This window comes from Mustela putorius, unplaced genomic scaffold, assembly GCF_011764305.1.
Source record: "Mustela putorius furo isolate JIRA1106 unplaced genomic scaffold, ASM1176430v1.1 tig00003932_pilon_pilon_pilon:0A:0A, whole genome shotgun sequence".
Taxonomy (NCBI): Eukaryota; Metazoa; Chordata; class Mammalia; order Carnivora; family Mustelidae; genus Mustela; species Mustela putorius.
Genome location: NW_025422077.1, coordinates 7,105,442 through 7,120,410, shown reverse-complemented (window position 1 = coordinate 7,120,410; position 14,969 = coordinate 7,105,442). Strand labels below are relative to the sequence as shown.

The 14,969-nt window shown below is 41.5% G+C and overlaps 1 protein-coding gene across 1 annotated transcript in view; it reads left to right on the top strand.

Annotated features, from left to right (window-relative positions):
• Positions 1-14,969, top strand: part of ENPP6 (ectonucleotide pyrophosphatase/phosphodiesterase 6) — a 108,027-nt gene that overhangs the window by 67,063 nt on the left and 25,995 nt on the right. The window contains exon 3 of the mRNA XM_004757711.3: positions 7,606-7,717. Within this exon, the coding sequence (XP_004757768.1) occupies positions 7,606-7,717 (112 nt within the window). The remainder of the gene's footprint in view (positions 1-7,605; positions 7,718-14,969) is intronic.

Genomic DNA, 14,969 nt, shown 5'->3' with positions numbered 1-14,969 from the left:
AAATAAAGAATACTTTACATTGATATAGGGTTCAATTCACCAAGAAAATGTAACAATTCTAAACTGTAATGCTCCTAATTGTACAATCTCAAAATAAATAAAGTAAAAATTGACAGAGCTAAAGCAGTGATAGGTATGTTCACAATGATATTAGAAGATTTTTTAAACCTCTTTTCAGTAACTGATAAAAGAACAAAAAAATTAGAAGGGTACAGAAAATTTATACAACATACTTAACATATTTACTTAATTGACATTACTAAAACACTTCACCCAACAACTGATGAATACACATTATTCTGAAGTCTACACAGAACATTTTGTAAAAAATGACCATATGTTAGTCATAAAGCACTTATCAACAAATTGGAAAAGTGTGAAATCATACAGAATGTGTTCTCTGACCACAGTGTAATTAAAGTACAGTCAGTAATAGAAAACTTTAAATCCTCATGTTTGGGAAAATAGCCAGAGACTTCTAAATAATTCATGGTCCAGAGAAGAAGGTACTATTGAAATTTAGAAAATATCTTGAATGGAAGGTTAGTGAAAATACTATGTATAATGAATGTAGCAGGATAAATGTGATGCAACTAAACTCATGCCTGAAAAGAAATCAATACTCATATTGGATGGTAGTTAAGTGTTTTCTAAAAGGAAATGCCTTTTAAAAAAAATCCTTGCACTAAGTCTTTGATATTTTCAAGCTAAGGTCATTTGAACTGAAAGCTCAATATATATATATCTACATATGTAAATATGAATGCTTGCATATGTAGATAAAAATAATGACTGAAAATCAATAATCTGTCTTCATCTCAAAGAAAATTAAATTCCACCAAATGGAAAAAAGGCAATAATAACAATAAGAACAGAACAGAAATGAAGTAGAGAGCAAACATATGAGAGAGGGGGTTGACAAAGCCACATTTGTTACTAGAAAAAAATGAGGGGTGCTTGGATGGCTGTCAGTTGTCTGACTCTCGATTTTGGCTCCGGTCGTGATCTCAGGGTCATGGGATCAAGCCCCATGTTGGGTTCAGCACTCAGCACAGAGTCTGCTTGTCTCTCTCCCTCTGTATCTCCCCCCAGCTTGCACTATGGAAACTAGAGGCATTAAAAAGCCAGCGAAATAATATTATGAAAAATAGTATGCCAATGCATTTGAAAATGTAAATGAAATAGATTTCTGGAGAAAAATTACCAAATGGACAAAAAGAAATACAAAATTGGAATACTTTTATATATATTTTAAAATTAAATATTTAAAAGCCTTCCCTAGGGTTGCCTGGGTGACTTAGTCATTTAAGCATCTGCCTTTGCCTCAGGTCATGATCCCAGGGTCCTGGGATCGAGTCCAACGTTGGACTCCTTGCTCTGCAGGGAGTCTGCTTCTCCCTTTCCCTCTGCTTTTGCCCAGCTTGGCTCTCTCTTTCTCCCCAAATAAATAAATAAAATCTTTAAAAATAATAATAAAAAATAAATAAAAGTAGAATGCCCTAGTATTAGATGCCTCCACTAGTGAAGTTTTCAAACATGTGAGGGAGAAGTAACACCAATCTTACACAAAGTCTTTCAGAGAATGTATAATGATTAATCACATCCATAATGAGGTCAGTACAAGATTGATACTGAAATGTAGCAAGAATAGCAAAAGAAAGTTAAATTATAGGAACTTTTTTCATGAACGGAGATGTAAAAATTCTAAACAAAATATTTGTAAACTGAATCAATCAATATATAAATAGAATAATATATGCTAACCAAATTGGGTTTATTACAGGAATAAAAGATAGGTTTCATATTTTAAAATCTATCCATGTAATTCACAACAGCAACAATAAAATTTTAAAAAATTGATCATCTTAGTAGATACATAAAAACTATTTGATAAATATCAACAAACATTCATTAAAAAAAAACTCTAGGTGAAACAAAACTGGAATTTATTAGAATGGACTTGGTAACTAGTAAAATACCTCCTTAATCTGAAAAAGACTAACTACCAATAACCCTATAGCTAAACATAATAGTTGATAGTAAATGGGTTCAAGAATGAGATGAGGATACCTCCTACCATAACTTCTATTCAGAATTATATTTAGAGGTCCTATCTAGTTGGGGGATGTGGTGGGGTAGGGCAGGGGTAAAAACAAAACAAAAAGAAGAAAAAAAAAATCATCATTATTCTAGATGACTCTGCAAAAATCCGAAAGAATTCATGTTTAGAATTAATGAGATAAGTCTATTGATATAAGATCAATATTTAAAAACTATTGTATTTATATATACTAGGAACAAAAACATAGAAAATGAAATTTAAAAACCAATATCATTGGGGTGACTGGGTGGCTCAGTTGGTTGAGTATCTGGTTTCAGCTTGGGTCATGATCCCAAAGTCCTGGGATCGAGTCCCATGTCGGGATCTCTATTTACCGGGAAGCCTGCCTCTCCCTCTGGCTGCTGCTGCCTCTGCTTGTGCAAACTCTCCCTCTCTCTCTCAATCTGTGTCAATAAATAAAAAAAATCTTAAAAAAAAAATAAGACCAGTATTATTTACAATAGAATCAAAACACACACAAAAAGAGGAATAAATCTAACAAAAATAGCTTGAGAACTTTACTTGGAAAATAATTTAGAGAAATGTAAAGACCTTAAAAAGTGGAGGCATATATTATGTTAATGAACTGGAAATCTTAATATTACATCAACTTTCCCAAAGTTGATCTATAGATTCAGTATAATCCCAATCAAAATTTTAGCAGCTTGTGTTTATTTGTGTGTGTGTGAATTGACAGGTCAATTCTAAAATTTATATGGAAATTCAGGTTCAAGAATAGCAAAAACAGGGTGCCTGGGTGGCTCAGTGGGTTAAGCCGCTGCCTTCGGCTCAGGTCATGATCTCAGGGTCCTAGGATCGAGTCCCACATCGGGCTCTCTGCTCAGCAGGGAGCCTGCTTCCTCCTCTCTCTCTCTCTCTGCCTGCCTCTCTGCCTACTTGTGATCTCTCTCTGTCAAATAAATAAATAAATAAAATCTTAAAAAGAAAAAAGAATAGCAAAAATAATCTTGAGTCAAATGAATAAAACTGGAAGATTTACACCATTAAATATAGACATTTTAAAACTGAAAAAATGAACACAAAATAGTATTTACACAAGAGCAGGCAAATAGGCCAAGAGTAAAGTTCAGATACTCGTTTTTTAAAAAGATTTATCTATTTATTTGAGAGAGAGAGAGAGAGCATGAGGAGAGGCAGAGGGAGAGGGAAAGAGAATCTGAAGCAGACTCCATATTTATAAAAATGATGGGATGCTTGGGTGGCTCCGTCAGTTACATTTCTGTCTTTGGCTCAGGTCATGATCCCAGGGCCCCAGGATTGAGACCCACATGGGGCTCCCTGCTTAGTGGAGAGCATAATAAAGATGCCTACATATACAACTTTCTTAGAATATGTTTCTAGAAGTGGTTTGCCTAGGGGAAGCATGCATACAATAAAAATTGTGTAAATATCACTTAACAACATTATTCTCAAAGGACGAGAGGGACTCAGGAATTCACACATATGTATATGTTTTCCAAACACAAGACTTGATCCATAGAGGACAGTGAAACCAATCTATGGATTGCTAATCAGTATTCAAAAAAAAAAAAACAGAATAGAATAGAACAAGGAAATATGAGCCTGCATTGTTCATAGTTTGGTGAAACTTTTTTGTATCTGCTGTGTTTCTGTACTGTTTCATGAAGCAATATGAGTATTTTGCCTTAAGTTATAGAAAAAACATTTTTTTTCTTTTTTAAAAATTTATTTATTTATTTGACAGAGAGATCACAGGTAGGCAGAGAAGCAGGCAGAGAGAGAGAGGAGGAAGCAGGCTCCCTGCAGAGCAGAGAGCCCGATGCAGGGCTCAAAGGCAAAGGCAGAGGCTTAACCCACTGAGTCACCCAGGCGCCCCTAGAAAAAACGTTTTTAAAATGTTCCTGTAGATGAGCTCTTCAGGCATGCCTTCTGGTTTCCAACACTCATTTTTTTATTTCCTTTTCTTGTTAACTGCCTTGATAAGAAGTTTTATAACCATAATAAATTGCAGCAGGGATAGCAACCTTCCTGATTTGCTTCCGACCTAAATGAAAATGCATCCCGTGAAGTTTTGAAAAGGAGAATTTCCACCGTAGTTAATATCTAGTGCATCAGTGAAAGTCTCATTTCCTCTTTACATCAAGTTACATAAGGGGTTTCTTTTTCATTTGTAAGCAGTTGGGTTTATATTTAGTGAACTGTTACGATTAATCCCTAATTTTATTGCCTGAGGTCAGATAACATGCATGGTGGCCTATAAAATTTCTGCTTTTTGGAAGTTATTGAGATTTTCTTTGTGGACTGGAATACGATCAACTTTTCTCTTTGGTTTGATAATATTGAATATTCTTTAATAGTAAAATTTTCAATATCTCTTGAATCCAGTGTATTGTTAGTAATGTTCAAATCCTCTATATCTGTAAATAAAACAAGATGAAATCAGAGAGGGAGACAAACTATAAGAGACTCTTAATCATAGGAAACAAACAGGGTTGCTGGAGGGGAAGGGGCGTGCGTGGGTTGGGTAACTAGGTGATGGACATTGGGGAGGGTATGTGATGTAATGAGCACTGGGTATTATATAAGACTGATGAATCATTGACCTCTACCTCTGAAACTAATAATACATTAAATGTTAATTAATTGAATTTAAATTTAAAAAATTCAAATCCTCTATATCTTTATGTAGGTATATCTTATATATCATTTATTCTTTATTTCTTAAGTTGTCATTCAAATCTTCCACCAAGATTGCAAATTTGCACTTTATTTTCCCAAGACCACTGTGTGTGTGTTGTTTGGGATTTCATCAAGATCAAAAGCTTCTCCACAGCAAAGGAAACAGTCAACAAAACAAAGAGGCAGCACAAGGAATGGGAGAAGATATTTGCAATTGACAATACAGACAAAGGGCTGATATCCAAGATCTTCTCAAACTCAACACAGACAAAACAGATAATCATGTCAAAAACTGGGCAGAAGACATAAACAGACACTTCTCCAAAGAAGACATACAAATGGCTAACTGACACATGAAAAATATTCATCATCATTAGCCATCAGGGAGATTCAAATCAAAATCACATTGAGATACCACCTTACACCAGTTAGAATGTATGTTAATGATATGTAAACAATCATACCCATTCTTATTATTTATTTTTGTTGAGATAAAATTATATTAAAATTGTATTTTTTCAGGTATACAACAAAATCATTCGACATATATATGGTGAAATAATTATCACACTTGATCTTAGCCAAAAGGCTGAGAAACAATGTGAAATAATTATCACAATAAGTCTAGTTAACGTTCCCTACTACACATAGTCATAAATTATTCTTTCTTATGATGAGAACTTTTAAGATCTCCCCTCTTAACAAGCATACACCTTCTTAACTGTTAATGTGGATTTATAGCTGTTTCAGGTTTTTGAGACTACCTTTGGGGTGTTTTTTTGGTTCAGGGGGTGGGTTTCATCCATTCTTTGTATCTAAAATTTCTGTGTCATTTTATATCAAGTGTAAATTTTTAAAGTATTTTATAGTTGGATTGTGTTTGTTTCATCTTCACATTCTTTCAGAGCTTAATCCATTCACATTTATTTTGAAACAAGTATAGTTGGTTTTCTCTTGTATTGATTTCAGATTTTATTGTTGTTTTTTTTTCTAATGGTTACTCTAGACATACCAACATGCATCTTTAGCTTTTTCACGTTCTACCCTGAAATAATACTATATTACTTCACAATGAATTTAGAGTTTTTAAATTTTATAATGCCATTTATCCACTTATACATTCTTTTTGTTCTTATTGTCATCTATTTTACTTATGCATATATTGTAAATCCCATAATATATTGTTTCAAATTTTGCTTTAAATAGTCAATCATCTCTTAAAGAAATTTCTTATATGTTTACCCTTTCTGGCCAACATTTGTGTCATCTGTGGACCTGGTTCTGTTGAATATTTTTCTCTTGATTAGGAGGCACATTTTATTACTTCTTAGTACATCTCATGATTTTTTTATTATATGCCAAACATTATGTGAAAAAGAACAGTAGAGGGTGTAACAAATGATATTTCCCCTGAGAAAAATTCATGCCTCTTCCTATGTTAGATCTTTAGGATGGAGGCTAAGTCAATCTAATCTGTAGTTGAGCTTGGTCTGGGGGATTTTGAAGCTTTAGTTAGATTTACTTTGCCACTAGTTTCAAATGTCCTGAGGGAAGATAACGATTATCCCTTTATCAGGCCTTGGAATTTGTCCGGCGGAGAACTCTCTGGTCTTTACATGGAAAGTTTACGTTTCCCACTTTTTGAATCACTGAGTTCTTTTTCTCTTCAGCAGTGTCCTCAGCTTTCTGCAGCTTGGAAGATGCCTCTCCCCTCTGATGTTCTGTCCCCAGCCTCTGATGAGCTGTTGCCTTGCACCTCATTTTAAACTTCATATGTTACACTTTTTTCCCCAAAGGTCTCCTCCCACTAGACTAGATTCCCAAATGCTCTAGGATAGAGACCCTCACTGACACATTTTTGTTTCCGCTATGTCTGACCACAGAGACTAGTTCATAGTAGGTACCCAGTAATAGTCAATGAACTTAAACGGAGACTTGCTCATCCCTCTTCTGCCCTATAGTTCGATAATAAGGTTGGGTATCTCTTCCTCAGAGCAAATACTTCTACTCGTCCAGGAGTCTGGGGCAGTGAAGCTGAGGCTGTAGTAACTCCTAACATCGGAATGCCCTTAATTCTTTTACTTCGTTTTGGGGTGCTGGGTGGCTCAGTTAGTTTGGCCTCTGACTCTTGATTTCGGCTCAGGTCATGATCTCAGACTCATGGGATCAAGCCCCATGCCCAGCTCTGTGCTCAACATGGAGTCTGCTTGTCCCTCTCCCTCTGCTCTTCCCCACCTTCTCCTCTCCCCCCACCCCGCTCATGTGCGCTCTCCATCTGAAATAAATAAATAAAATCTTTTTAAAAAATTATTTTCCTTCATTTTGGGAGAGGCAAAGACGTGTCTCAGATCCTTGCTTTAATTCAGTGATTTTTAGGCTTGCTAATTTGGTGTGTCATTTCTAAGTTCAGTTAGACTACAGAAATACTTATTTTTTTATTCCAGAACTAATCAGATACTACCTAATACTTGATTTTAGAATAGACAAAGACACACTAGAAGTCTTAGCAGTTATGAAAAAATTCTATGGAAAAAAAGTTTTAAATGAGAGCTTTCTGTGTATGAATTAATTTTGTTTCAAGTTGGGAAAGACCAACATTATCCAATTTTTGCTGGTCCCTGTTATGGGACACCCATGTCCCATAGGAATGACATTTGAGAACCTCTACTCCTGTTAAACAAAATTGCAGTTAAATATGCCACTTATCAGCAGTAAGTTCTTTTATTTCATGAAAATGAACCAAGATTTTATTTTCACTAATGTTGTTTGCTTCCTGAAATAAGCTCAAAAACCTACCTTAATTATTAAAGAAAGTAACCATTTACCATCTTTTTCCTTCTTAGGCTGTGAGGTGGAGATTCTTGGGGTCAGACCTACCTACTGCCTAGAATATAAAAACGTCCCGACAGATATCAATTTTGCCAATGCTGTGAGCGATGCTCTTGACTCCCTCAAGTAAGTGTCCCAAAGTTTCAGCCAAACATTGTTCTTCATTATTTCCAGGACCACTAATGAATGCTAAAGTGAATTAAGAAGGTTTGGTACCGGTGGAGTAATGTCTCCAAGAGGTGGTTAACCTCTTGCGTGATGACCGTTAACTGCTACCGGAGAATCATTGTGAGTGAGTCCTTTCAGGTAGGGGCACTCTTCGTAAATGTTGAATCAAGAGCAAGAAAGTCCAAAAGGGTGTGAGACTTTCTTCTTTACGTTGATGGACCATAGAGAAGCAATATGAAGGTCAACATCTCTCTAATTAAGATTTACGGAATGCTTGAATTTCAGAAAATGTCATTATTTGGTTAAAAGGGTGGATCTTTGGGGAAGTAAATTTGAAAAAATTGCCTGCTCTCCCCATATCTTGGCAATGTGTGAAACACATTAGCGCATTAGAAGATAGAACCTTTTATTCCTCCCACGTGGAACAATGACACAGAACTTAAAAAAAGCAGAAATCATTCATGGTGTCTAAGATAGCACACAAGAGTCTGTCAGAGAATCTGACCAACAAGAAAGGTCAGGAGAAAGCCTCAAGGCTGTCTCAGACGTCGCTAGATGTGGAAGTCAAGATGGGAGACCAGGTGGGCTGTACCTGAGTAATCAGCAACCAAGAGGCCGTAGATGTTGGGAGCTCTCTCATTTCCAGGACCAGATTTGCAGTCGCCTTGGCTGCTGAGTGGGCTTCCTGGGTAGCATCAAGGCAGAAAACCCGTAGCATTCAGTTTGGACACCAGGCAGGACCGTAATCCTCCCAGGAGAAAGAGCCTGGTTTTAAAGCTGGGCAGACTCCAAGGGCCACCAGATCCTAGGCACTGCGTACAACTCACCAGCGGAAACCGCATGCATTGGCCCATAGCTGAGATTGCCCCAGGTAGAGAACTGACCAGTTATGAATCCCATTCTTGCCATCACCACCCCAAACATCGCAGGGGGCACCAGTCACCCCCACAGAACTGTACAGGGAGAAAACAACACCCCTCCCTTCGCTGCTTCTTAGAATAATTCCACTTCCATGAAACCTACCAAGAGGGCGTGCTTTGAGGCACAGGAAGGTTCAGGCTCTGACAGATTGGAGAGAAAATAGATTTGAAATACTTAAAAACTGAGATGTAACAAATTTTAAAGTTTAGATTTTTTTTTTTTTTTCTGGAGGGAAAAGGGAAGGGACAGGGTCTGGAATGAACTTTAAATAAATATTATTAACTATTGAATAAATATTCTTCAACATATGGTTTGTAAATCATGTGTGTTATACGATCCTGCCTCCTACCTACTCTGCTTTCTTTTCCTTGCCCACAAGCGCTAGAAAACCGCACACACATGTGATGGCCTGGAATATCATGTTACAAACTAGTTTGTGCAGAGCAGCAGGGTACTACACGCACAGCAGATGAGCAGAGCTAGAATCCTGGAATAGCTCTGTGTCCCTACAGTGCTGTTTCCAACATATCCAGAAAGCTGGCCGCCCCTACAGACTGTGGCCACACTAAATATGAACATTTAGAACATAGTTGTCATACAGATACCTCCAAAGAACCCAACACTCCGGGAGTATAATCATTTTCACATTCATCTTGCCTTGACAGCCGAATGGTCCTTCACTGTATCCAACCCAGTGATTCAGCAGGTGGGGAGGCACACAGACCCAACAGGCTCAGGTTAGCCAGTGCCCGCTAGCTGGCCCATCCAAGCAGGCTTCCTCGTCCTGAGGCATCACAGCATGCTAGAGGAACGAGTGCTGGGCTCTGACTCCTAGAGAAAGTTCTGCTTCTCTGTTTCTAGAGAAGTTTTACTTTTTCCCTTTTCAAGCAACATGGCAAAGCTCTGGAACACTGGGGAACAACATCTTTACCTTAGAGCACAGCATTTAGAAAGGGGAAGGATTAAGTGGTGTGTGTGTGTGTGTGTGTGTGTGTGTGTGTGTTTAGCAAAGGCACTGGGCTCCCCTAGACAGAAAAGGCTACCAAGAACTGCAGGCCCAAGAAGCTGGCCCTGGGCTAGGCCTCTACCTGGTGTGACCTGATGCCATCCACGACATTGTTCAATTGGCACTTTTCACACTGTAGTCTACACGAAAGGCCTTGAACTCCGGGGGATGGCATGCATGTGATCTACCGGGGAACAATGCTTCTGCAGTTGGGCAGTGAAGGCCAAGGCAGGATGGAATCAGGCCAGTGCAATTGTCTTGTGGGGTCTTCATACTGTCAAAGTTAACAGGGTCACTCTTCATACTGTCAAAGTTAACAGGGTCACCAGAAAGGGCCCCTGTAAATAGTGGTTGGAAAGCTGGAGAGCCACCATTTCTAAAACTAGTCAGGGCTTGAAATGAGACAGAGGGATAAAAGGAAGAAAGACAATAGACCAGATGATACCTATTGCCTGTGGAAAGCAGTAAGATGAGCTAGGCTCTCTTGCAAAGAAAAAGAAGGAAACTCCTTTAACCAACCTATGCAGATTGATTGACTGATTGATTTAGAGCGGGGACATGAGGGGGAGAGGGAGAGGGAGAGAGAGACTCTTAAGCAGGTTCCATGGAGCCCAACGTGGGGCTTGATCACAGGACCCTGAGATCATGACCTGAGCTGAAACCAAGAGTCCGACCCTTAGCTGACTGAGCCACCCAAGCACCCCTAACCTATGTGTTTGAATTCTTTTGCTCTGTGTGTTAGGCAAAGACACATTAATTATTTATCTTTCCATTAGATGGCCCACAAACTAGGAGCAAACTTTGGACTCCATAGCTTACCTCTTGGTTTCTGCTCAGCTCTGTCTCAAAATTCCTACCTATCATTTGAAGAGTGCTTAGAGTTCACATGAGTGTGCAAACACAGGCACACACACATTTTTCCTGATCAGTACTGCTTTCAGAGTGTTTCTGTCTGCTCTGCTCTGCTCTTAGTCTGAGAGGCAGAGAGAATGGGATAGAGGATAGATAGGTTTTTACAGAAGGCAGTTAAGATTGACCTATGGACAGCGTTTCAGCAAAGGGTCCAGCTCAGCCAAGAAGCTGCACGGTTCTGTAGGAAGGGGTAGTCCCATTTCCATGTTTGATCTGGGCATTGCCTTCCAGGCCTCATAAAGCTTTATTGACCCAAGTCATATCCACAGTAGATGCTACCTCAGCACCTGACAGCCTCTAGCCTAGAGGGAAGGAGAAGATGAAAAGAATTCATGTCTTCAGCACCCACCGGCTAGCATTGTGTCAAAGGCGCCATCGCCGTTGACCCGTTCTGCTGTCACATCTACTGGACTGCTCAGGTGTCGTCTTCCCCCTCTTATAAAGAGCCCGCTGACTCTCCCAAAGTTACGTTCATTGCCTCAGGTCACCCACAGCTAGCAGGTGGTGGAGCCAGAGCCCAGGTTGGAGCAAGAAGCGCCTGGATGTTTCAGAGTCAATGTCGCAGCTCTTCTTCTGGTCTGCACCCATACCTCTGACATACCCCAAAACTCAATCAGATGGAGGGGATGGCTCCTTCCAAGTCACCCCTGTGGGGCTGTCCTGGGCCCAGGGCTCACGAGGGCCTGAGGTGGACTGGCAGCCATTATGGTCTGCCTGCTATTTGCCATGTCCAGCAGTATACGACCTCGGTCACAGGCATGTTAGTTGCCATGACTCCACACACGGGGACAGTGAAGCGATTCCCCCACCCACACAGCCACAACAGGAAGCTGTTTGCCATCACATCACTTAGAACTTCCTCCTGGAAGTTCTGTTTGTAGGCTAGTCATGCTTTGGCAGGCAGGAAAAGGGGCATGAGTAGCTCCTCTGGGGGTTACAGGGTGTGGGGGCAGCAGTTTTGACAGTGGTGACAGCTCTGAAGGCCTGGAGGGGCCAGGAGGCTACTCCCAGGAGATGCCTGATGCTGCCTCTGGAAAGGATTGCTCATAACAACCGGCCAATGGGAGCAGTGGACACAGCCCCTGTCTATTGTCAAGCTCTATGGAAAACAGCTCCAGAGGAATTCCATTAGGATCCCAGAATATCAGTGGCTGCTGGTGGCCATAAAGGAACGGTTGGATGATGCGATGGTTCTTTCCACAGACCACCGGGCAGCTGGTGCAATTGTCCTGGCCTTTGTCCCTCCTCCCCGTGGACTCTAAGGGAAGGGGCTCAGCACACAGGCTGACACCGTCCGGCCGCATCTGGAAGGAAGAGAGAAATGGAAGGCACCCCCTTCCCTGTGCTTCCCTGTTGCTGTGTGTCCAGCACTTCACAGACATCAGCTTGTTTCATACCCAGTGTAGTCCTCTGTGGAGGTCCTTCACAGGGCACTTCGAGGCTTCCAGATATTTCTGCTGTTCTCGAGACCACCCGCATAGCAAGGTTCCCATCTTTGAACCCAGATATGTGTAATTCCAATGCCCTATCGAAGTGTTATCTTCAAAACTAACTTCTGTCATGTGCTCAGTACCTACGTATGTGAGAATTATGCCCAAGTTCAAATCACTTTATTTCTGAGGGGATCCGGGGATGACCCGGCCGCTTGAAGGGAGAATGTGAGAAGCACACGTGTGAAGGAAAGAAATGATAGAGGACGATGGCGTACGATTATCATGAAAAGCCAAAAATGCTTCCCAACTTAGAGGACAACCAGACCATGACCTTCGAGACTGCTTTCTCCATCAGGGAAAATAACCTTCATCTCACTGGCTTCCTACAGAGTAACAGCTAAGTTTACACAGTCCGGGCTCGAGTGGGTCATAAAATCTGGTGACCCATAAGTAAGTTTATTAGACACCTGTCTCTTAGGACAGGGGCATGACAGGCAGCTGTTTTGGGTGGCCTTATTTCTACGTTTTGGATCATTTCTTTGAATTGCCCCCCATTTCTCTCTCCCTAAGTCTTCTCCTTCCAACTCACTTCAGTCAGGAAAACGGATGTGAGGTTATGAACTTTTACACTGAAAAGAGATATGGACAGCTTCTTAAGGTGATGGGGGACTTGGGTGTCTCTGATACCCTAGGGCTGAGGGCTCCTTGAAGCTCTCAAGTACTGGGCTGACAGCCACATGTCCTTAGGCTCAGTTCTTGGACCCCCTAAAGCTATAAATTATAAACAGCCAACAAGAGGTCTGCAGGCATTTCCACCCATCGCTCCTCACCCAGCTGCTCCATTACAAATGAGCTGACCCGTGATGGAGACCAGATCCATGTGGAAAACTGCTGCCGACCAACAGTCTGTCCGCTAAACTACAAACAGGCAAGAGCTCTCAGCCCTCGAAGACTTGGGTCCCTAACGAGTCAACAGAGCTCCAGCCTGGAAATCTTTTCCAAAGGCGCCCGCATAAATCCCTGACTCGCCGGCATCCAAACTCCAGTGTTCGTGGCACCTGGGGTCGGCAGCTCCTTCAAAGGAAGTCATCAGGTGAATCCGTGACATTGGCTTCTCGATCACACAGAGATTTGTGGGTACGGCGCAAAGCCTGCAGGAGACTAGCCAAGGGTCTGCTGCGTTCAGGGGAAGAGTCTGCGTTGCAGTGACCTAAAAGCATGTCATTGAAATTGAAAGCAACTGTCAGCCTGTTTGTGCAAATTTCCCCCATGCAAGCCCTACCCTGGAAGCACGCACACTTAAACCCGGGATACCGTGTGTGAACCCGCACATTTGAGCAGCTACATGTGCAAGTGCATAAAGCATGTAAAGGCTGAGACTCATCTGAGGGCGAGATTTTCTGGAAGGTTGCATGCGTCCATTAGTTTAGCCATGTGACCAACACAGGCCTCACAGCAGTTTAGGGATGTGTATGCAAGTGCCATTTCCTGGCGAGACATTTTATGCGCCGCCCACACCCTTGCGGGCCTTGCAGTGACTTTTTGTTCTCTACCATCTATAGATGGGTGAGTCATTCACACGTTAGCGGGTATAAATAATGATAATATCACTTTTGAAAAACACCTGACCCGGTCCCGGTTGCGGAGGAGGAGAGTGGTAATGGTATTTGTTAAGGAAGGGCCGGTTTGCTGTGCTCTAAAAAAAAGAACACACCCGACCAGCAATTTCACTTAACTTGAAACGAATGTCCCCTCAAAAACATAAATAAGTGCCCCTCAGGGAATGCTTAGAACGTCACAGCATCATTAAAGGGCACGCCCTCGGGGCCAGCAGGACCATAGTGAAGGAAGATGCTAGGTGCAATATTGTCTGAAAACCATCCCCGGTGTAGTGAAAGTAGACACGGACTTTCAAAAACCCGGGCTGGTAGAATGTTCTGATCTTGGAGATTCACGTTTCCAGGTCTAGCTATGTCTCTGTGAGGCCTTGAGTATGTCCTAGAATCCTTTCTGGCCTATTCCCCACCTGCAAAATGTTCAAATGCGTTTCTATAAGGACGCTTCACATAGTAGTTCCGGAAATCCAAGACAATCCAGCCCACAGACATGGCACATTATCCTTCAAGAAGGGATTCTTATAAGACAGTAAGGACCATTTCCACAAGAAGAATAAGCCGAATGCTGCCCCATTATTGTGGGCCATTGAGTTCTTAGTGGTTGTGGTCCAGGTTTTGTAGTCAGCCCAACATGGGTTTGAGTCCTAGTTCCATCTCTCACTGGCTGTGTAATGCAGGCAACTGTACTGAGCTCTCTGTTCAATGCATTCCTATCCTAAACGGTTGCTGTGAGGATTAAATAATGATGGAAAAGCCTTCAACATAGTGTGTCATTTACTGAGCACTTACTATTAGTAGACTTTCAACTATTATAGAGCACCAACTGTATGCCAAATACAGTAGGCTACAACTGAGCTACAATAGAGCATGAATCGACATCCCCCCAAAGAGCTTCACAGCTTAGAGTCATCAAGAGGCAACGACAGCCCAGCATGGAAGAGCGTTTACCAGGAGATGAGCCTGGAGAGCCGCAGGGGCGCCCAGGGGGCTGCCCAGCTGAGCCTGGGGCACCAGAGCCAGCTTCCTGGGAGAGGCACCATCTCCCATGAGACCTGGAGGAGGCTTGAGAGCTGTTTTGAACTCTGGCCGTGCAAACCACATTCTCTGAACTTCCGGGAGGCAATTTTCCCTCCTCTGTGGATTGCAAGACCCAAGGCACAGCAGGCTCTGAGGTCACACGTTCTTTTACTGCTCATGTTCCAAGTGTTGGGGCAGACTCATCGGGAGACACCACGCCATCTCATTGGTGTGTGTGCCCTTAAAATATGGCTCTTCTGGAGAAATAAGGCGATTCCACCAAGAGTATTGATTATTAGCTTCTG